At 35.6% G+C, this 25286-nt stretch overlaps 1 protein-coding gene and 1 pseudogene across 1 annotated transcript; both read right to left on the reverse strand.

Moving 5' to 3' along the window:
• Positions 1-347: 347 nt before the first annotated feature.
• On the reverse strand, positions 348-21305 carry Rnpc3 (RNA binding region (RNP1, RRM) containing 3). Its single transcript, XM_051165953.1, has 15 exons — positions 21060-21305; positions 19537-19584; positions 16235-16353; positions 13348-13431; positions 12853-12964; positions 11872-11940; positions 11092-11234; positions 8479-8604; positions 7108-7256; positions 5787-5948; positions 4479-4573; positions 4324-4382; positions 2472-2604; positions 1770-1841; positions 348-795 (listed from the first exon to the last, which is right to left on the reverse strand). Exons 1-14 carry the CDS (start codon positions 21249-21251, stop codon positions 1785-1787), a joined length of 1548 nt encoding a protein of 515 aa, XP_051021910.1. The 5' UTR covers positions 21252-21305; the 3' UTR covers positions 348-795; positions 1770-1784.
• Positions 21306-22791: 1486 nt separating this feature from the next.
• Positions 22792-23453, reverse strand: LOC127206161 (60S ribosomal protein L5-like; annotated as a pseudogene).
• Between the last annotated feature and the right edge of the window lie 1833 nt (positions 23454-25286).

Consider the following 25286-nt stretch of genomic DNA (forward strand, 5'->3'; position numbering starts at 1 on the left):
TTTCTCAGTCAAATATTAGAACATATTATATAGAACAACTGTGATGGACAGCTTTAACTGTCACTATGACAGAATACTGGATTGCCTGGGCAAACAGTCTTAATAAAACATTATCTAGACCATGTTGGTCTAAGGGCATAACATAGTCTTGATTGTTCGCTGATGTAAGATGCAGCCAATTGTGGGCAACATCATTCCTTAGGAGAGAGGGCCCTGAACCATGTAAGATAGCAAGCTATGGGGTTTATACTCTTTCTGTTCTTTACTGGATATTACAGATTAAATTCATGCCTTGACTCCCCCATAACTATGTAACCTGAAATTGTACGACAAATAAACCCTTCCTTCCCTAAGTTGCTTTTTTTGACGGATTTGTCACAGCAACAAAAATGAAACTACAACACCACCGAAATGTGATAAATCATAAAACAGAATGCATGTTCCTGAATTAGATTGAGGAAATTCATATATACAACAAATATTACCATATTCTGTGGTAAAGCAAATGTATACAAGTGACCTGATTCACTAACTTTCCCTGAAAAAAAAATTTCCTTGATTATATAACATAGAAAACTAAGCAGTGCATCTAAAATACATGTAAAATGTTTGTCCAGGATACAAAATTAATTAAAGAAATGTTTCCTTTGAATGCAATATAAAAAGTATTGCTTAATCTGGATGAATGGTAGAAAGTATTTCTAGAAAACAAAGCAAAACCACTGCCCCAAAAAGGATACAAGAAAGGATACACTTGTATGACAGTATTACAGCAGTTTTTACGCAGGAATGCTTCTAAAGAAGAACAGCAGAATGTAGTTTATTGTTTTCTAATCTTTAGCAATATTTATAAACAACTTACTAAAATACAGACTGAGATATCTGTCTTGAAAGCAAACTTAAATATTCCCATGAGCTTACAGAGATTAAACCATAACCAAATATTTCTATTTTGATAGTTTTTTAAAGCTAAACAGAAAATGTGACTAATTATTTTCCTGTTCTTCCAGGTTCTAAGTGTAGGATAATTAAACATAAAATACCTCTAATTGGAAGCCTACCAATAAGAAACATCTGAAAAGGACTCTTCCACTGATTGCTCTATGTAACATAACTTAAGAATTTAAAATCAGTAATTCCACCACTTGAAATCATTTATTCTTTCATTTAAGTAGTGAAATGTAACTGTTCCAAACAAATTTTGCCTCAAAATCATAATTTTGTAAAGAATGTTAACAATTTTAAATAATAGCATTGTAGAATTTTAAGTAACTATTTTCATTCATACCAAAACCCACACTGTTACCTATGAACTCAATGACTATGCAATTTGTCCAGTGCCAATGGACAGCCAACAAGCACTGGCTTGCCAGATATTGTTCTTTGCAATACTTGTAATTACTACATGCTGAGAAATCCTTTAGTGACAGAATAAATGCGACTACTGGTCATCTACTCTTGGAGGGAAGAGCCATCAACCTGTTTTTAATTAAACTCTCAGAGTGATTACAATATGGATTAAAATTGAAACCATCATGCAGGAAATAGAGCAAAATAACCAATATATTCTCTTCTATAAAATTCTTTAAAATTGTTAGATACAAACTTATTCCATAATTACAATTTTGAATTAAATGAGAATGAACTGTATACATAGAAACTTTCTTCAAACCTATAAAATGTCTGAATTAGTAAACTGTAACACTTTTATGCTTCCTTACATTTACTCCAAGAATTGTCTTATCTTTTAATGCTTTATCCACACTTACCCTTATTCATTTTTATCACTTTCGTTTTCCTTCTTTGGAATCTTGTTTTGGTCTAGCAGATCGAGCAAACTGCTAATATCTTAAAATTAAGGCCTCCATAGTAAAGCTGAAACTGATTTTTTTTTTTTAAACCATCAAGATCTAATACACAGGAATATACACTATATAGTATTAATATCTAATATAGAATGAAAAATATTCTATTTCTTGGATGATTTTCATAAATTGAAGGAAAATAAAAATATCTGCCTTTCTTTCTAACTGTGGCTTTTCTTGTCTGTATTTTCACTGATTTCTAATTTAAAACTTGAATTCAATACTACAAGACAGTTATGAATTGATATATTTTGGTCACTGAAATATGAAAGTAGAAATGTGAATTGTAATAAAACTATAGTAGAAGCCCTTCCAGTAACTTCCAGTATATTTCTAGTTACTATGCCTTGAGCCTAACAAAGGAAATAATTTAGAAATGAATAAATGTACAAATTTAGCCAAATTTTACATTGTTAAAGTTATATTATTTTCCAATAATGGTTAAGTAAGTTTTCTTCTAATTGAGCTAAGGCATGTTTAACTGTTAAGTAACAACTCAAGCTTGAACAATAACTGTTGACATTATTATAAATGATAACTTGATTTAATTATTATATTCTACTGCTAAAATGCATATGGTTTTAGGACGGATGGTTTAAAGGATACAACCACCATAGGTTTCCCGAAAAGAACATAGCCATTAGCTTCTTTTAAGGCTTTAGCCGCTGCTTTTTCATTTGGAAGCCCAATGAAAGCTTGTCCTTTCATGCGTCCTTCTCTCATTAAGCGGATGTCAAACCTACAAACACACAAACAAAAAAGCCTAGTTATTCTGATTTAATGCACATCAATTTTAAAACCAAGTATCGACGTTCTTAACAATCCAATATTTTCCTATATCAAAGTAACAACAGAACTATTAGTAAACTTAATTTAGGTATTTTGAAATTCTGTTTTGAATACAAGTAACAATCATGTTATCCTCATAATTTTAAAATTATACCACTAAGAAGAATAAAAGCAAAAATCTTACTATGTTGTACTATGATCCAGGGTTTGAGTAGAGTTATACTCTCAGGAAAGCAAACTAAAATTATTTTTTTGTTTGTTTCTTTTGTTTTGTTTTTCTGGACAGAGTTTCTCTGTGTAGCCCTGGCTGTCCTAGAATTCACTTTGGAGCAGGCTGAACTCAAACTCAAGAGAATTGCCTACTTCTGTCTCCCCAGTGCTGGAATTAAAGACATCCACCACTAATGCCCAGCAAATGTTTTTAGTTAATCTTTTTTCTCTTAGCGTATAAACCAAAAAATATATAACAAACAGTATCAATTGATGGGGCTAAGTAAAAGATGAACAAGAAAAGTGTTGGCTTTGATCCCAAAAGGAATTGAGATCAAACTACTATTAAAAATAAAAAATAAAAAATAAAAAAGGATAAAAGAAACAAACAAATAAAAGAAAATAAAAGGCTAGACATGGTGATGTATGCTTATAATTGCAAAACCAGAGATGCAGAAATATATGGCCCTGACTCACTGCCAAACCAGAAAACTAGAGATGCAGAAACATATGGCCCTGACTCACTGCCAAACCAGAGATGCAGAAATATATGGCCCTGACTTACTGCCAAACCAGAAAACTTGGTGAGGTGTAGGCCAAGAAAAACCCTTCTCTCAAACAAACATAAAAAAAGAAGGGTGTATAATGAACATGGACAGGTACAAACACAAACAGGATAACCACCCACCTATGTGTATAGATGTGTTTACACATACACTCCCCACAAATCAAATGAAAAAGTTTTAAAACCGTTACTAATCCCATAGGAATCATTCATTTGGGGATATACAGCTTTTATCTGAATGAAGTTTCTCTTTCTCCTCAAATTGTAATTGTAGGCAAGGTAGTACTGAAAATGTAATCTTTACAATACACACCTTGAATGTACTTGTACATGTGAACACAAAATATATGCAAAAAAACACATAGGGTAGGTATGATTTCAAAAGAATTGGTTTTACTTAAAATTAAGATAAAATTAAAAAGCTAAAGTCAGCTCTAGAAATGCAAATCCATGAGGTCTGATCTGACACAACTAGAAAACCATTTAACCAAGTTCTCCAGGTAATTCTCAGGTAATGTATAAAGAGTTGAGTAACAATGCTTTTGTTTTCTAGTGTCAAGGGGTTTGTGACAGAACTTATCAGAAGACCTGCATTTATAAATAAGGATTTGATAGAATATAACCACAAGTGTTTTTTTTAATATGCAGTTTATATCAGCTTCCATACAAGGAAAACTTGAACAACTGTAATAAATATGATGATTTAAAATATTAAAATTTTTATTTGCTCATTTACATTGAAATTTATTTCTGTTCTAGACTTCTATAACGATATTTATGTAAGAGAATAGATGATCGTGTTGGTTTTAGCACTAAAGAGAAAAGTCAAGCATAACTAAACAGGGTGAATTTGTAACAGATAAAACACAATTTGAGGTTATAACTGCCACTTACATGATCCGCTGTGTTTCTGAAGAAAAATCAACATATCTTCCAAAGATAAATTTAAGGTCCTAGAATGTTAAATTTAAAAAAGCGGAAAAGAAGACAAATTAGAAAACCAGGGGGAAAAGTGAAATAACAAAATTAAAGTGCAAATTTCACCTTACCTTTTCCTGAACATGTCTAGCTAAATTCTTTACATAAATTCTGCAGTTTGGTTCACCAGGCTCATAACTTCTGAAAACTGAGAGGGTTTCCATTTCTTTTAAAGAACAAAACAAAGATATAAAATTAAAATATGTTTAGCAATCTTTCAATTAAAATTATAACATTCAATAGTAACTGCTAAAAAAGCATAAAATAAGCTTTATGAAAATGTTAAAATCAAACAATAGTCTCAATTACATAGAACTAAAATACCCAAAAACATTTTAAAAGTTATTTAAGAGCCACTTTATTAAAAAGCCAAATATGTGATAATTATTTACATAACTATTCTGCTTAAAATACATTTCCCAAACCATTATCCATTTCTGTATGAAATGTAGGAATGGTGCATTCAAAATCAATAGCCAGTAATTTCAGACAAAAGTCTCCAAATTCCTTTATAGTTCCTCATATTTACTGCCAGTAATCTGTTTCAGGAAATCAGATTTTATATGCAAAGATGTTAATTGGAGGCTGGTTTCCTCATTATTGTGGAGAAAAGTATGTATAACGCAACAATTAAATTTTTAAAAATACTAAAACAATATAAAATCTTTTAGCAGTGTGGTGCTTTGAATAGGGATGGGCCCCATGGGTTGGGATGTTTGAATACTTGGTCTCCAGTTGGTAAACTATTAGGGAAAGATTAGGAAGTATGGCCATGTTGGAGGAAGTGTGTCACTGGAAACAGGATTTGATGTTTTGAGAGACTTGCACCATTTCTAGTGCACTCTCCGTTTCTACAGCTTATGGATCAAGATGTGAGCTCTAAGTTATTCCTGACATGATACCTTTAATCAGCCATCATAGACTCTAATGCTCTGAAAACATTAGCTTAATTAAATGTTTCTTTTGTAAGTTGTTTTGGTCCTGGAATTTTGTATATAGAAAATGATTAAAATATACTTAAGTAAAGAATACTGTTGGAATATAAAATCTTAAATTCAAAATTCCAATCAGCAAACTTTAATAATCACCTTATATCTATTTTAGACTGTATTATAATGATTCATCAACTCTTTTGGAGTTGTAATTCCAGACCTGTGGGACTTACTGGTTACCCAAATACTGACTGTAAAGACTGTATGGCAAGGAACTTCATCAGTATTAGGTATGAAAATGTCAACAAACTAACTGGAGCGATTAAAATGTCTATCTTAATGTAATGTAAATGACTGGTACAAATTTCCTATTCCAATAAGCTATGAAAAGTAGAAACAGAATATAAAATATGAGGCATTGTGTGCTGGTTTATTTCATTACATTACCTTCTCTAGAAATTCGACCCTTTTCCAACTCCCTTCTAGAAATACACTGTGAGGGCATTTCATCAGAGTCTTCTTTCATCTCTTCTGTGGTGTTCAAGTTAGGTTTGGGAAAGATTTTTCCAAATCCTGTATTTGAATCATCAAATCCAGTGTCTGGGGAATCTAAGAATTCAACATTAATTATCAGTTATTAAAAGAGAAAACAAAAAGAAAAACGAAATAAAAACAACTCTTGCTTCAATACATTTAAATTTCTTTCCCCATTTTATATTTACAAAAGTATCATTTGGTAATTTGCAGTGTTTCTCAGTGTCTCAGGACAGAAACAGGCCAATCTTTCTTATAAATGTCCAAAGAATAGTGTTTCAGAGTTTTGTGGGTCAAGGTGTAACTTTGGTTTTCACTATTCAATTTTGTTACTGTAGCAAAGGGTCAAATGCTTGCTTGGTAGTACTAGTTAGGGGGCAATAAGGAAATTAAAAGGAATTAAGATTTAGCAAACTTTTTAAACAAAGAATATCATTAATAGTTCAAATGAGCATTGTAATGTTTTAAGCCTCTGACTTTAACATAATACGCGCGCGTGTGTGTGTGTAAAAGTTTAACAATTCCAGCATAGCAGCAAGGCTTGCTTCCTCAAAAATTATACAATTCTTTAATAAAATTCATAGAAAACATTAAAAGTCAGGCAATGAAAAGTTAATATAAAAATTTCTATTATATGCATTTAAATCAACAAATCTCCTAAATTTCATGTAGATGTTATCACTAACAACAACAAAGCCAAGAGGCGCCAGGAATGCTGGTGCACAGCTTTCACTTTAGCACTGGGGAAAGGAAGACTATATGGGTTTAAGCATGTTTTGGGATAGAGGATCCTATCTCAAAATACCAAAATACCAGAAAATAAAAACCAACAGTGACATCTTTCCCTTTAACCTAAGTTTTATTTAGATGAGTTGAAACTGAATTAGTCCAAGATATGGAGATTCACCTAACCATATAGTTTACTTAATTTTTGAAGAGAGAAAGAACTTTCTTTTAACACTTTAGGTATAGTCTCATTTACCCCAGGTAACCTGGAGCCAAGGATATTCCTGAACTTTCAAGTCTCCTACCTCTACTTCCCAAGCAGTGGAATTTCAAGCCTGTATTACCATGCTTAGTTTATGAAGAATTAGACACGAGAGCTCCATGTATGTTTTATAGCAAATGAGCTACAGCCTCAGTCTGTAACTGCATCTTTAAAGATGACAAACACTAATATAGAATTTATTTGAACATAAAAAGTTAGCATCTAAAATAATCAAAATGTTCTTACCAGAATTCTTTTCCTCATTATTTTGTTCCTTCTCCAAATCTTTCTTATATGCTGCTGACATGTTGGTAGATATATTGAATTCAATTTTTTTATTACCTACAGATTGTGGTTGGTCAAAAACATCCGAAGGTAACAGTACAGGATGCAAACTGGTATTTATAAAAATTACAACATAAGTTTATAAATTAAAATAAATTTCCAAGAACATTATTTCTTTAAAGTTAAAAAGCTGATCCTGGTAAAAGTTACTACATTTTTAGGCACTACACATACTGACTAGATTTAACAAATAATAAATTTCAACAGTTTGATAATAATACTATTAAAGACTTAATTTATAGATGAAGAAATTGAGGGTAAAGGACACCCAAAGTTTAAATAAAGTAATTTGGTAAATGAAAATGTTAAGAGTTATGTATTGATTTTTAGACAGCAGACTTACCAGGACCAAGGAAGTGTGTGCTTGTTTACTGAGTATAAAAGAGTATGTTTCAATTGTTTGACATTTATTTTTGTATGTGTGTGGGGTCGTTAAGCTCAGAAGAGAAACTGGATAGACAGGTGTTTCCTTCCACCATGTGGATATTTAGGATCAAATTCTAGGTATTACCACTGCTCGCAGAAACCATTCTTAGAAAACCACTTTGCCAGACCATTGAACACAGGCTAAATTTGTTATATGTAACAGAAACTGACTTTAAACTTCGAATCATTCTGCATCCCTCTCCCAAGTGCTACGATTACAGGTATATACATCATCTGGAAGTGTCTTAATACAGTATGTATTATATACTGTGTAATCACTGTTGTAGTGTGCAACTTAGCAGTCACTAGCTACACATAATTGATAAACTCTCATGAAGAAAAATGTAAACTGTCTAACTGCTCATACATTTTTAGACATTTATGATAAAATATTTGAGTGTAATGGGTTAAATAATTATCATTATTCGCTTAACCTGCTCATTTTTTACTGTTTAGTACAGCTACTAGAATGTACAAGTTTACATTGTTTTTTGCTGTTCAGCACTGCTGAGGGCTTAAAAGCATGGTACTGCAACGTCCAGACAGAAAGGGGTTAAGGTATCAAAATTTATACATCAGAGGTTTTCTAGTAAAATGTATTTTTGCAGAAAAGTTAAAAGAAGTTAAAATTGCAATCACTAGTAAGAAGTAGTAAATATGCCTATTCTGAGAAAAGATATTGTTATACTGAGTGTTATCAAATGCTAGTAATCAAAGATAACCATGCTAACAGAAACCCAGCGGTCAACAAAGTAACTGACAAACGGCCACACTGAAGAATAATATGAGTTTCGCAAATAAAGCACATAGAGATAATCCTCATTTCCTAAATACAAATATAATTACCTATGTGAAGCTGATGAAGGTATATTCAACATATCCTTTATTTTTCGCTTTTTTCTCACTTGGCGTGGTTTTATTGTTTTGGGTCTTTTGGGCTGAAGATTTGCTAGTTCCATTAGTTTATTCATTCTATGTTAAGAAAAGGGAAAGCAAACAAGAGTTGATACTCTAGATTATAGTCTATATCTCTAATATAAAATTTAATTAAAATTAATTAGGATAACTTTAAAGCCAATAATAGGCATAATCAATTTCACGAAAATTCACAGCCTAAATTGACCTTGCTATTTAAATTTTATTTAAAAAAAAAAACACCCAGTTATAATTTATCAATTAAAAAAAAAACTCTTCATTGTGAATATTAGATAGCCAAGTAAAATTACATACAACAAAATATATAAATTTATTATATCTTTGGTTTTTTACTTTAATTATTAAACAGAACAAAGTATTTCTTTGGAAAGTGTTCTGTATATATTTATTGCTAATAAATCATTATATAAACAAAGTGATTACTCGAGGAAAAAAGTTTTCAAATACTAAAGTTGCTTACAAGTAACAAGTAGGAGCTGACAACTGGTATCTCATATACAACTTTCCTCCATTATGACTCTGGACAGTTAACGTTTAGAATCAATCTTGTTTAGGTATTTGGGTATCTTTTAAGGAGCAATTAGGAACAACTAGGTACAACTCTCTCAGGTAAAATAAATATACAAACACAACAAAACATTCAGAGCAGAGGACATAGCTGAAAACTTTAGGCTTTTCTTCCCAATACACAGGTAAAAGGATAAGTATATGCTACATAGTAGGACACTTTACAACAATCAAGTCTTAAAAACTTATAATACAAGCTGAGCATGGTAGCACACACTTGTAACCCAGCACCAAACCAGCAGGGAAGACAAACCTGGCCTGGTATAAATAGCAAAGTGCAGGCATCTAGGGTTACACAGTGGGACCATCTCTAGAAGACCACAAACCAAAAACACCAACAAAAATGCTACTAACAATATAAATATTTGAATATTCAAACTTTATACCTGTATAAAAATTATTCACCCAAACTATACCAACTTTCTAAAACAAACCAGACACATAAATTAATAAATATATTCCTAAAAGATTTTATTTCGTTCCAAGAAGGTTATAAATATATGCTCTAGAAATTGTATTTGTTCTAAGACTTAAGAGCAGAATTTCATGCTACATTTCTCTCCACTTTCCATGTCCTCCCAGCATATCAAATTGCATCAGGCCTGAGGGCATCCACCTCCCCGTGGCTCAGCAAGGCAGCCCCCCACCCAGGAAAAGTGACAAAGAAGCAGGCACTAAAGTCCAGGCAGAGCCAGCCCCACCCTTCTCCACTTCCCTCACTAGGGTGCCCACATGATTGACGACAGAGCTACCCATCTGTGGGGGGGGGGGGCTACTTATTACTAAATTTCTAAATAGGGCTATAAGTTTACTAAAAATAAATAAAACTTCGTAAAAGAATAATTAACAAAACGCAACATTTTATACTAGCTTTTAGTTTATAATAAGGTATAATGTCTTTATTCCAAATAAATTCTTTCTGTTCTTACTTGGTAGTTTGAATCCCACCTGAAAATTGATTTTCCCATGGAGAGATACTAGGAATTGAATCACTATTTAGATAAAAACTGATTAGTAAAATTATTGCTGATTAAATGCGCTTTCTACAGTCTCTGTTTGGGTTCTGACTCTTACTAATACATCCTTTTATACTGACTTTTGTGCATAGTAATTAATATTCACATCATTTACCATCAAGCTAGCTATCTGCTCTTGTATATACATAGAGTTTTGTTGGAACACAGAATTCATTAAGTATAAATATGGCAGATTTCCTGCCATGAGAGTAGAACATAGTCACAGTCATGACATGTGGCCAACACCACACAACACACTAAGTAAAAAGCATTTATTCTTTGGACTTAGAAGAAAAATGTTTGGTTAATTCTTATAACTAAAATAGGTTTAGACTATATGCTAGAGAACTGATAAGAGCTTAAAATTCTTTTGCAGAATCTTTAAATAAATGTAGACGCTCAAAATAAACAAGTGAAGGGGGTTTTACCAGCAGTTAATTAACTTGAATGATTATGCAAAGAATCTTAGAAAATTCCTCCAGAAATCATTCTGCAGAGAATACAGCTTAATGCTGCTACTTTATATCTAAAAATCTTCAGCACACTGTGTATACTCATACATACAAAACACCTTATAAATACAAGTCCTTGTTAAAAAAATACAAGTTAGAAAAAGAGTAACTTTCTTTTTAAAGAAAAAGGTAATTTTGGAACTCTAAAATTTTTTTAAACGCAAAATAACAAATATGGAACAATAAACAATGAGGCTCAATTGTACTCTGTAATGCTAAATTCATCAATCTAAAAAATTAGGCAATCCCTAAAAACTTTTCCAAAGACCCTAATATCCACTGAGCTACTATACATGCTTAAGATCATAGAAAGGTTTGAAATACACTTTAAGCACTCTAATTTTGAATGATTATATGAAAAATGGAGGAAAAGCAAGTCTTTCGCACATTATTATTCTTAGAAAAAAAAAGTTTGTCATTTCACAAACCTCTGTCGGTCCTCCTCATCGCTGCTTTCATATTCTGATTCTACACTAGATAAATCCTCATCCTCATCAGGTAAGGGAGGTTCCTCAGGTGGGCGAGGTGATGTAGGTGGAAGGGGTGCATGCAATGGCATATAGTCCTCATACTATTTAAAAGAATGAAACAAACACCATGGAAACCGATGATATTTACAGAATAGACAAACCGTATTGTTTAAGTTCTTGACTCTCATCAACAGAATCTTATTCCATATAAACACTTGATTCTGATTTCTCTGTTACAAACTCAGTGTACTTTCAGGGAATATCTCCGATGGCCGACTACTAGATGACAACAGTATTGCTTTCTATTTTTCCTGGTCATCTAACTAGATAAAACATGAAAATATACCATGTATTTCAATATGTAAATTGAATAAGAGCGTAAGAAGTCTACACATAATCTCCCCTTTGTTTCTGATCTGCACAAGGTCCTAATCAGCATGGATGAGCACATAGTGAAGACAACTTGGGTCTTCAGAATGATTTAAAAACTACACCAATAGAATGTCTAGATAAATCAGAAAAATACAATTATCTGTATTATAGATTATATATCTAGCACCAAAGGACTGGAAGAAAATTTGGCTTTATTCATGAAAGATTTTCTTTTACAGTCTCACTTTTTTTTTACTTTTGGTTCTCAGCTTTACTACTAGTATATAGAAAGTTGTTACAAAACTTGTAAAATTTTCCACTCAGAAAAGAAAACTATAATTCCTGAAAATTCTAAGAACTTCTTACCATAGGAGGTCGTGCAGTAATCGGTCCAAATGGTGTGGGCAAATTCATTTTATTCATAAGATGAAGCACCTTAAAGTGGCAAAATATTTCAAGGTCACATAGAATTAATGTCATGATTAACCTCACACATTTTATATACTAAAAATGTTTGGATACACAATCTGACTAAGTAGATCAGGCTGACCTTGACTTACAGAGATCCTCCTGCCTCTGCATTATGAGTGCTGCAATTAAAGGCCTGTACTACACTCCCACCATATAAAAACACTCTTGATTAACTTGGTCCCTCTACGGCCTTCATTGTTGTTAAAGTGAGAAAGAATAAGGCACCAGTATATCTTTTTTTTTTTTTATTAATTTATTCATATTACATCTCGATTGTTAGCCCTTCCCCCGTTTCCTCCCATTCTCCCCTCCCCTATGTCCGTGACCAAGGGAGACCTCCTCCCCCTATCTTAAGACCTTAATCCTTCTACAATGTTTGTCCTACAGATACTGATTTTAAATCCTATTACTAAGAATATAATGGTCTTGTAATGTAAAATCTACTGAAAATGTGGTCATGAAATTGTCCCTGTTTACTGTGAGTCTATGAAACAAAGAATAAAGAAAAAAAAACCTCGATTTATATTTTATACTTCTGAGAAGTAACATTATTGTCAAGTTTTTCAAACATTTGCTAACATACCTTACTTTTTCTTTACAGATTTCTCAAAGTCAATGTGATACTCAATAAATTATAACAAATTACATTTCTCAATGTAGCCCTCTATTAGTATCCATTCACACAGTATTTATAAAGTCTTTACTTCAGAGTAGTATGTAACAGTTCATTTAATTTAAAACATCACCTACAATATTTTCTGTGTGGAATTAGTTAAGTTTCATATGTTATAAGTATGCTTGACCATCAGAACAGTATCTATGGAACCAAATTATAAACTGCATACTATAAGCAAAAGTTAAGTTGATTCTACATACCTGTACATAGAATTTGGGCACACTTGCTAGAGCATTTACTATATTTGCAAGGATTGTGCTTGAAGGTGGTGGGTACATATATTTGAGGCACGAATTTAGAGGAAAAGTTAGCCTACAAAAACAAAATAAATTAAGGTATAAGCTTATTACATTTTAATAATCCCTTATCAACTCATTTTAGATAATCTACTAACATACAACATTGCAAAGACATATACTTATCTTATTCTTTAATATTCCTATACCTTATAGAAAATGGAAGCTTTCTTACCAAAGTTCACTTATAGCCCTCAACACTTTGACAGATGCCTTATTAAATTCATAGGAAAAAACCTCAGACCTCAAAATGTTTATTCAACACATTAAATTACACATGACATATTAAAAAGCTGACTTTAAAAAGTATCTTATTTATAACATATAGTATACTACATGTATACACATATAGAACAATAAATAATAACAATAATAAATAATAACAACAAAAATGCAAACCCGTGACTTGGTGCAATTCCATTCTCTATTGTTAGAACGTCAGGCTCTTTCTTCTCTTTATCATCGTCCACAGCATCATCCAACCTAAAACAGAGAATCACAACACCTTTAGAAAAAGTAAAAACTTTGGTATGGAAAAGAAAAATATTTTCAAATGTGGCAATATGAAACTATTTCATTAGAAAAACAGAAAAACACAAAAAATTTTAAAGGACTTCTCAAAGAAGCACCACTGTGAAGGAAGAATACAATTAAACTACATAATCTACATAATGCCTACACTTAAGAGATTTCACATCCAGTTTATGAACATGGTATGGTAATTCCAAATGATCATAAGAAAACTAAACTAGATGTTATAATAGTATTGGGGTATTTGATTTTTTCAAATATGCATCTACTCACAAAATTACAGATTTGCAGGGCCTTACTTCTTTCACCTTCATCTCTTAAATATCTGATTCTAGTTAAAAAGTTAGGATCTTATAATTCAGCCAAGTTCTGGATGATTGAAGGTAGTCTGAGTATTACACTTTCACATCATCTAGTGTAAAAGAAAAGCTTGCAAAGGCTAAAGAAGTCATAGATTGGATCGATAATACTGTATTTAACTTTTTTCTTTTATTGATAATAGATTGTTTTCTCAAACAATATCATGATTATAGTTTTCCCTTCCTCTGCTCCTCCCTGTTCCATGCCCTATGGATCCCCTCCCTTTCTGGCTTCACTAAAGAATAGGCTTCTGAGAGATAACAACCAAACATGACAAAATAAAATATAAAAATGAAGCAAAACTTTTCATATCTAAGTTGTACAAAGCAACCTCAGCAGTTAGAGTCCTAAGAACAGGCACAAGAGTCAGACTCACTCTAACAATCAGGGGTCCCATTTAAAAAAAAAAAATCTGAGCTAATAGCTACAACACATACACACAGGCCCTGGAGCAGATGTGTATAGGCCTTGTGCTTGCTCTTTCGGTCTCATGTGAGTTCATATGTACCCGGTTTTAGTTGATCCAGAGGACCTTGTTCTCCTGGTGTCCTCTATCCCCCACTTGGCTCTAACAATCTTTCTGCTTCCTCTTCCCTGGAATTCCCTGAGTTCTGAAGGGAGGGATTTGCTGGGACTAGGTGGAGGAGGGGACTAGAGATGAGGAATTAGGTTGTGAGGATGATGGAATGGGAGTTGGGAGAGAGACAACTGAATTGGGGAGGCACTTGGGAGATGATGTGGAAACCTAATGAAATGGAAACTTCCTGAACTGTAAGGCAGAGATTGTGGTAGTTTATACACATGCAGCCCCCCTAGATCCATGTGTGTGAATGTGTGGCCATAGCGAGTGGCACTATCAGCAGGTGTGGCCTTGTTGGAGGAACTGTGCCACTGTGGAGGCAGGGCATTTAAGGCTTGAATGCTCAAACTAGGCCCAGTGTAAAACAAATCCTGTCTCCTGGCTGCCTTAGATCAAGATAGAAAACTCTCAACTCCTCCAACATGCCACCATGCTTCCTACCATGATGAAAATGGACTAAACCTGTAAATCTGTAAGCCAGCCCCAATTAAATGTTTGCCTTTGTAATAACTGCCTTGGTTATGATGTCTCTTCACAGCCAAGAAAACTGAACTAAGACAGTGATCCTAATAAAATACACTAGTAATGAAGGACATGGAGTCTCACCTGGCCATCTCTTATGACCAGTTAAGGCTTCCAGTGGCAGGACTGGATTACATTTAATTGAGTTGTTGGCCATGAGAGTACCATGGAAATTCCCAAATAACCCAGACTATTCCTAAAACAAAGGACTGCTCTCCACAAAGCAACAGCTGGGCCCCCATTGCTAAGGACACAATTCACTGAACAAGGAAAAGTCCAGCGGGTGCCTACATGGAGCTTTCACTCCTACATTCTAGTGTCTTTGGTGTGGGAAGGTACTCTGCAGGATACCAAGAGAAATGTAGACACAAACCCAGCCACAAACCTTACCTACATTCTGTCCTGCCTGCAAAATACGCTAGGGCAATGATGGCACAGAACCTATGGGAATAGTCAACCAATGTGTGATCTGACTTAAGGTCAACTCCACAACACGGAACACATGCCTGACATGACTTGGGTAACCAATAACCCAAGAATTAGATTTCCCAGAGACCTAGGATAAACCAAACACTACTGGTCAAAAGTAAAAAACAAAATGACTCCTGAAGATATTCTGCTATACCATAAGTCAGTGCCTTATCCAGCCATCTTCAGAGAAGATGGGAGCAGATGCGGAGACACACAGCCAAGCATTACACAGACACAGAGAGAGTCTAAATGGGAAGCCATCAACAACAAAAGCTATAATTTTCTACTTGTTATTATTCCAACAAAGAGTGTTATTACTGCAGGTTGAAATCTGAAACGCTATGAAATCTGAAAACTTGAGGCAACATTATAATACAAATTAGAAAATTATACTGGTAACCACAAGTAATAGATGACAAAACAGTTACACTGAAAATATTATATAAATTACCTTTATGAAATGTGTACAAGGCAGATATGAAGCAAATGAATTTTATGTCTGGCTTGGGATACACTTCAAAGATAATTAATTATGTACTATAAATATTATAAATAAAATACCATTTATCTCAAACATTTTGGGTAATGGATAATCAGCCTGTAGTTGCCCTTTTTCCACTAAATGTAAAATGCCATTCATCTCATTTCCTTTTTACTTAATTTGTTAAACTTTCAAGGCTCAATCCTCATCACAAGAAGAAAAACACTGCTTTCAACATATTTTCTTTGCCAACAACACAATATAATTATAAAAGTGACTAAAACACTAATGCACACACATTCTTACTTCAAAATGGTAGGAAAAGCTAAATGTCCACAAACCTTTTCTTTTTCTCTGTATTTGAGGTGGAGCACGATGAATGAACCCGATCTTGCTCTTTTGCAAATTCAACAACTAAAGTATGACCTAGTAGTTTCAGCTGGTGGAGTCTTGTCAATGCCTTTAGGTACAACAATTAAAAAACTTGTTAGACATCCTAAAAGTACATAATTTATACTCTTTTACTACTAATAGTACAAATATTTCCTTAGTTATTATTGACCTCCAGCTATTTTATCATTATTACTTATCAAAATACTCCTACGCTAGTAAAGTAAAATGTAACTGACTCCAGTCCTCTGGCAACTTTGCTTTTACCCAAGCTGAATACAGCTACAAAACAAACATAATAATCCTGGTCATACACTAAAGTGACATGTACTGACTCCTAGCAACTATGTATTACAATCTTGTCCTAAATTACACTAATCTCTAAGAGAAATTTTTCTGTTTTCCTTGACATGTAGTCTCACACTGTTTCTTCTCCCATTCTCTTAGAAAACACCTCACTTTCTACTTTGAGAAAACTGAGGAGACTAAATAGCAGATGTGAACTATATTCCCTATCACCAACATCTGCATCTGTATGTTCTACTTTGCGTCTGTTATCACAATTTAACTGTGCATATATTTATCTAAATCCAGCTATTAGACTAATTTGCTAAATTCTATTGACTATCCCCTTAAGTCTTTTCTTTAGCTACTCTCTATAAAGGTGAACCTTAAGCTTCCTAATGCTGAGACACTTTAATACAGACAGTTCTTCATGTTGTGGTAAACCCCAACTATAAAATTATTTTGTTGCTACTTTATAACCATAATTTTGCTCGTTATGAATCTTAATGTAAATATCTGATATGCAGGGTATCTGATATTCAAGCCACAGGTTAAAACATATGGAGGAAAGTGTTATCTACATTGTATTTTACAGCTTCACTGCAGTACATGAACTGTACTGCCTAATAACAATCACCACATAAAATTAGATAACTATAGCCCAATATATGGGTGCAAACAGGTTTAATATCTCTTATCTGAAATGTCTGGGATTGGAATTCAGATTTTTGAGTCTTTTCGTGTTTTATGTATTTGCAGTCATAATCAAGTATGACTGGGGATAGTATCCAAGCCTAAACACAACACTCATTTGTGTCATACATGATATACTTAGACTAAAGATAATTTATACAATATTTTCAATGGGTAGAGTTTGACTGTGACCTATTAGCTAAAATATAATGCAAAAATTTCCACTTGTAACAACATGTCAGAGGTTTCAGAAAGTTCAGGTTTTTTATCATTTCAGATTAAGGTTGCTTAATATTTTTAAAGTTATGGTATTCCTCCCTAATGAACACTTGGGTTACTTCTACTTTTTCCCTATTTTAAGAAAGGTCCCTGAGAAGGGTATGGTGGCTCATTGAACCCCAAAACTCAGAATTCAGAGGTACAGGAAGTGGCAAGGTGGATCTCTCTGTGTTTGACACCAGCCTGGTCTATACAGTTACCTCCAGGCCAGTCAGGACCACATTATGAGACCTAGTTTCAAAAAGACGCCCTGATAACTGCTGATTAGTAAGGCTATGCTCATTTTTCAGTATGTTTCATCAAAGATTCTCTCAATTTTTTTTTTTTTTTTTGAATTAAGATAACACGTTTTTCAGCTTTGAGGCTATTCTTTATTTCTTTTATACAAAACACTTCTCTAGTTTTTCTCTCTTGGCTAATCTTCGTTTAGACCATCATAGCCGTTTACATAGCTGGAAAATTTCCTTTACCTTGCTAGCTCTAGAAAATACTTTACATGTTCACTAGTTCCATAGAAGTACTCTAATGACATAGCAATTCATTACATGACTGAGCAAAGACCATCATGTTCCTTTGTCATGTAAGATAATTAGTTCAAAGATCATGAAGTAGGGCTAATAAGGCAGCTCAGTTGGTAAGGGTGCTTGCTGTCAAGAATGGTATTGTGAGTTTGATCCCTGAGACATAGACTGTGCAAGGAGACATCAACTCTGACTTCTGCATATGTGCAGTCTGAGTTCGAGGCCAGCCTAGTCTACAAAGTGAGTCTAGGACATGAAAGGCTACACAGAGAAACCCTGTCTCAAGAAGAAGAAGAAGAAGAAGGAGGAGGAGGAGGAGGAGGAGGAGGAGGAGGAGGAGGAGGAGGAGGAAGAGAGGAGGAGGAGGAGGAGGAGGAGGAGAAGAAGAAGAAGAAGAAGAGGAACAACAACAACAACAACTACTTAAGATCATGAACTACTTTTTTGGTTCTCAAATCTCTATCAGTAAGACCTACAAACTTTATTTCTGTAGTACTGGGATTGAACTTAGAATCCTGTGCATTCTATGCAACACTCCACTGAATTACTTCTGTAACACAAAACCCATAACTTTTTCTCTCCAAAGCATACATGTACCCTTTTCTTATTGCCCTCTTCAGATTCATATTCTTGCCTCTGCCTCTCATGTAGTGTTCCTATCTTCCATTTTTCTCAACATCCAATCCACAATATAAACCTTATTACATATCGTTCATGAGTGTAAACATATTTTATCCTCCTCTAAAGTATAAGTTCTTTTTTTTTTTTTTTTTTTAAGACAGGGTTTCTCTGTGTAGCCTTGACTATCCTGGACTCACTTTGTAGACCAGGCTGGCCTTGAACTCAATGTCCCGCTTGCCTCTGCCTCACAAGTGCTAGGATTAAAGGCATGTCCCACCAAGTATCAAGTTCTTTTAGGACACTTACTAAACAAAACACAATACCTCTTTCCCACCTAAATGTAGACTCACTTTCTGAGTCCGACTTCTACCACTGCCTGTAGCTCCTGCCCGACTGGTAACATTTCAAGCCTGATTTTATTGTTTCCTAAAGGTGAAAGAACAATTTCTTCTTAATTTTTTTGTCCAATTTCAAGGAATCATTTGAGGCCTAGTTCAAAAGTGATAGTTTTTTCAAATGATTCTTTGAGTTTATGCCTTTTAAAAATTTTTTAAATTTATATCTTAAAAATTACAGAGATATTTATCTATCTAATATCCTTTAGAATTTCTTTTAAAATTACACATGACATTATAGTATCCATACCTGGTTTAATAATCTATGATTTTTATGTCTCAGTATCTAAGTACCAGACAAGCTCTGACATCTTTTGAGCCAACTGTAACCTTCCAGGAAAACTCTTGGAAAACAAATAATTTTGCTTTAAAAAAGGATAGTTAACTATTACCTCCCACTTTTGTCCAAATATTGAATAAGAAATTCCTGAAAGATTTAGTAATAAGGAAAAAACATACCTTTATTGCTGTTTTTTCATTAGGGAAAGTAGCAAACGCAGTATGTTTCTGAAATAAAGTTAAGGTACATATTATTTCTAAATGGTTTAAATTTCTCATAAAAAGTAACATTTTAATAGAAATTAAAAATTCCTGATTGTTTCATGGTTGTTCTTGATGTAGGTAGTTTACTGTATATATGTGTAATAATATAAAAGTATATGTAAAATTACAGAAAAGGATGGAAAACTTAGACTCTTTAACTGATTACTAGCTTCAATCTAGTGGTTCTGAACTCTTCTTGGGTTAGACTCCTAGGCCTTGAACACTCTTCAGCCTTTGCGAACAAGAGCAAACACAATGTTTTATAACAGCAAACAGTTCAACAGACCACAACTTTTACCATCTCTACCCTTTGGGTCTAGAGAGATGGTCAGTGGTAAAAGTTAGTAGGGCTCTTCCAAAGGACTTCATTTGGGATCCCAATATCCATGTCAGGCAGCTTCATAACCACCTCTGCTCTAGTCTTCAAGGACACCTACACTCCTGCTCCACCCAACACACACACACACACACACACACACACACACACACACACACACACAACTAAAAGTAAAATAAAACTTGAAACATAAAAAGGACCAATCTTAAAACATTTAAGCATCATGAATACCTTCTTTTACATCATACCCAAAGATCTTAAAATTCTATTCTATACAGTCCAAGATAAAATTTCAATTTGATAACAGTGAAATCACCCAAGTCTCATGTTCTCCTTGTCCTTTATTTCTGTAATTTGTCTCAATGAGCCTATTATGTAATTTAAATTCTACTTTTAAAGTCATCATTAAAAGATAAAACAAATTACATTATTGCTAAGTTTGAGTTGTTTATTAGAAATCTAAGTATGTCCAATCTGACCCAATGTTTATACATAACACTCTATGTGCTCAAAATCGATCTCCTATCAGCAACTCTCAACTTTGACTATTAAAGCCCCTTGAAACTTTAAATCCATTGATGTCTGGTTCCATCACAGATTACTATCTTGCAATAACTTATTAATAACAGTATATTTGTGACCAAAAAAAAAAAAAAAATCAAATATTCGAGTAAAGAAAAAAAAAAAAAAAAAAAAAACCCTGTGCATTCCAAAAGGTCTTTCACTCTCAAAATACTGTTCCCATAAGATTAATACGGGAAATTTTTATGACTGTCAAAAATCTACTACCTCAACTTATTTCACTCAAGTTTTTGAACAAGGCAGTTCCTGTTCTACAACGTAGGATTAAAAAAAAAAAAAACCTCCTTTTTCATAAAAATATAGCCAAGTCTCGGCTAGTTTTGGGATTCAGGGGTGGGTGCGCTGATGGTACACAACTCCGGACTGTATCACGGCGACGAGGCTTCTCCCCAGCTCTAAGAACAGCGCCAGTTCGCAGCCCCCGCTAGAAAGCTGCGCAGGCGCACGCCGCCTGCCCGGTCCCTGCAGGCTCAGCTTTCGGTCCGCTCCGCCCAACCCCCCGCGGGACGTGCACGCTCACCAGGCGTCCCTTATCTGACAGGACGCGCACGGACTGCGCCCCAAAATACTTCAGCAAATCCTCCTTCTCCTCAGTCGTCAGCTCGGCCGGCAGGTGCCTGACGAGGAGAGTACGGTCTCCCCGGGGCGGGGAGAGCGAAGCGGGCCCTGGGCCTCCTCGCGACAGCGGCAGCGGCGGCTCCGGCACCGCCATCTTCCACGAGGAAGCAACCAGACACCGACACGCAGAGCAAGCTTCCGACCGGACTCCCGCGTCCACAGAGGCTGCGCTCAAGTAGTTTTCCGCTTCGCGTTAAGGATTCTGGACCCAGCGAAATACCGCGAGAGTTTGTCTCCTCGCGAGAGTAGCTTCCCGGAGTGCGGCGCTCCTCTTCTCCCGGTGCTGCTGTCAGGGAGAGAAGCTAGAACCCGGGATTATATTCAACAAGTTATTGTAAGAAAACATGGGCCGGCGGGGTGGTGGCGGTGCACGCCTTTAATCCCAGCCCTTGGGAGGCAGAGGCAAGTGGAGCCCTGTGAGTTCGAGGCTAGCCTCGTCTAAAATGTGAGTCCAGGACAGCCAAGAGTCCAGGACAGAGAAACCCTGTCTTGAAAAACAAAACAAAACAAACACAAACAAACAAATACAGGGGTCGAAGGAAACGGCAAGTTTAAGGCCAGAAATCTAATCGAGCAAGAAAGGAACATCAGTCCTCTGAAGGAGGCTGCAGCCCCACGGGCCGAGTACTGAGGGTACTGTTTACTGGCTCTTGCTCCCTAGGATCTTAATCCAGATTTTCAGGGAGTGACTATGGCTGGTGAATTGGGAACTCTCTGGAAATGCAAACTTGTTCTAGGGTTTAGGAGTGGTGAAAGACAGAGGTATCCATCCTAAGAATAAAGCATATAGGCAGGGGAACACACTGTTATCAGTAGGCATATACAGCCTGAAAGTCTTTATTTGTTAACAACCACTCCCACGACTGTGAGTACTGACGTAGATTAAGTCATCCTACTGTTCAGTAGGTGAGGGTGGATCCCTTACACACAAATCAGAGTCTGCACTATTATGATTGAGAGTAGACCATGGGGTCAGAAATAACACCCCCCTTACAGGTTAACTCAAAATGTGCATGTGCAATCTGTAAAACCATGCTGTCTTCTACTTTTCTCTTAGTTTGATGGATGTGAGCCAAAGTTCTGCTTTGAGGAAGCATTGGTTGTGGAGAAAAACTGCAAAAGTAACTAGAGCCCGACCATGTGAACCTTAGAGGTTTGTTAGGAACCTTGATCATATGAACAGAAAGCAACAGACTTTGTAAGTGTGGAAGGAATGATAACATTTTAGGTTTGAAATTTTCTCTGAAAAATAAAGCAGAGATGGGGCATGGTCAGCTCTTGGGAGGCAGAGGCAGGTGGATCTCTGATTTTGAGGCCAAAATGTTCTACACAGTTCCAAGACAACCAGAGCTATGTAGAGAGACCCTGTATGGGAGGAGGAAGAGGAGGAGGAAAGGAAAGGAAAGAAAGTGAGAGCACTAAGAGGAAGCCTGGTTCCCTTTCACAAGAAATTATTAGTTCCCAGGTATCAGACTGGAAAACATTCTACATACCCCCACCCACAATACTGTATTTATGGGGACAAATATCAGTCATAAGCTCTCAGGATAGTACATCTTTTCGTTGTTGTTATTTCTTGGGCAATAAGTTAATATCTTTGGGGGGAAAATCTTCATAGAAGATAGCTTTAGAGTTCAGCAACCCATTCTTGTGCTCTGAGGAAGCTTCCCTTCTTTTAAGCATCCCAATCTTCTGCAGCTTTCTGACCCATGATGTACTTCTGTGTTGAACTCCTTGCTTTCAGAATCATAACCAGGAAGTTGTTTGATAGTAAGTGGGATGGACAAGGCTTCAATCACTAATCCCTTCAGGGCCCCAAAAAACCTTCTTGCCAGTTGTGGTTCCGGCAACACCTGCATCCAAATAGCAAGAGAAGGCACCAGGTGGATCATCAATGCTTCCAACATTGCATTCATCCCAAGTCACCTCTGCGTGGTCTTCATGGATATTGTCCATGCCAAACGTGTAGAGAAACCTGTGAGCCAGCAGCAGGCCAGTTCAGTAGATTGCAGCATAATGTATCAGGCCAGTTTTCACACCATATTTTGGCAGTTCATGTGCATATGCTTTACAGACTATTATAGTCCCTTCTATAGGCATGTACAATCTGGCAGATTATACCTGTTAGTTACATGAATATGATCCTGTGTTTGGACATTTTGTGTTTATTTTTGTCCTTGATCAATCATTTCTGAACAGAGTAGTCATCTTTACCCTCTTGTGGCCTTCTAAATCTCACTCGGTAGCTCTTAAAGTAGGCCTTATCCTAGACAACTTTCACAAAGTGCATCCTGTAGAACAGAAACCAGAAATCACTTATCCACACAGACATGCTGGCTTGGAGGCGCTATGGAGAGCAAAGTCTCATTTGCCCATTTTAATTTTTTACCTAGTTAAAACATACATGTGTTTTTTGTACTAGAAGTTCTTTTTTCAAATCTAATAGGGAAAGAATGGCTTCCGTGTTTAAGTAGCTGAATGCTTGCATTGGTTAAGCCTAATGGAGCTACCTCTGTTCTGTAATGATCTATTGGGCTTCTCTTTCTTGCCCCATCATTTGGGCTATATACTTATTTTGATTTCTGTTTCGATTTTTAAACAATCTACCTCTAGGACTAGGATATCTCAGTCCATAAAGTGCTTATCTTGAAAGCACATTGTAAAAGCTGAGCATTGTTTTAATTATATTATAATCTTAAAGCAAAACAAAAGGCTGAACATGATGGTCTACTATGGTAATCTCCGTGCTGCAGTGGGTGAAACAAACAGATCCATTGGGCTTGTTGGTTAGTGAACTAGTCAGGGTTCTCTACAGTAACAGAACCTACAGAAAGTGTGTGTGTGTGTCTGTGTGTGTGTGTGTGTGTGTGTGTGTGTGTGTGTCTGTGTGTGTGTGTGTGTGTGTGTGTGTGTGTAGAGAAAGGAGAATTATTAGGATGACTTAACAGGCTGTGGTCTAGCTAATTCTGGCTGACCAAGTAGCCAGTAGTTGCTCAGTCCACGATGCTAGGTGTTTTAGTTGGTCTTCACTATATACTGGAATCCCAAAGATGTAGGCTTTAATGCCAGTGAAGGAATGGATGTGGTAGCAAGGTGAGAACAGGCAGGCAAAGAGCAAAAGCTCCCTTCTTCTGTGTGCTCATATAGACAGAAAGATAGGGATTAGAAGTAGATCTCTTTCCACTTCAAATTAATCAAAAAACCCTCACAGATGTGCTATCCACTTTTAGGTCTTAGTTAATTCCAGATGTAGTCAAGTTGACAACCTATAATAGCCATCAAAAGTCTACACCTTGACATCTTGACACACAGTCTTCTCATGTCATGATTAATTTCAAAATAAAAATAATGACCAGATCATAATAATATCTAAAGATGATATAACTATCCCATGTACAATCTCAAATTCATTCTATATTTAGGCAGGGCATAATTATACCAAACATGATATAATTATTTCTCATACAACCACAAAACAACATTGTAAACTTAAAACAGGTGGCAACCTATTACCCTCCCCTAGGTCTGTGACAGAAGGGGACATCCTCCCGCACCATATGGTCACAGCCTATCAGGTCTCATCTTGGTAGCCTGCTTATCCTTTCTCTGAGTGCCACCAGGCCTTCCCACCAAGGGGAAGTGGCCAAATATGGGGCACCAGAGTTCATGTCCGAGTCAGCCCCCGCTCTCCACACAGCTGTGGTGAATGTAACTTGGTGAGTCCTTGTCAACCATTCATTTTCCACAAAGGCCCAAGATCTGTCTTTCAAAAGGAGAATGATTGTCTGTAGATGATGGTAGAGCCTTGCTCCAAAATCCCAAAGGTTTCTTTTGTGTTTTTCTTTAAGAGCCTGCTAAAGGCTCCAATCAGTATATCTGTCACTGACACTAAAAGTACCATCAGGTCTATTGGACCATATGGTTCGGATGATAAAGCAACCTGTACAGCAGCCTGGACCAGTCGAAGAGCCTTCTCCAGTTGCAGGTCCTACACAAAGCTAGCACATTTCCAAATTATTTCGTATAAGGGGCAAAGTAACACACCCAAGTGACGAATGTGCTGTCTCCAGAATCCAACAGGCCCATGAAACATTGTGCTTCTCTCTCGGTGGGGTGATGGGCCAGGTGC

This window comes from Acomys russatus, chromosome 23, assembly GCF_903995435.1.
Source record: "Acomys russatus chromosome 23, mAcoRus1.1, whole genome shotgun sequence".
NCBI lineage: Eukaryota > Metazoa > Chordata > Mammalia > Rodentia > Muridae > Acomys > Acomys russatus.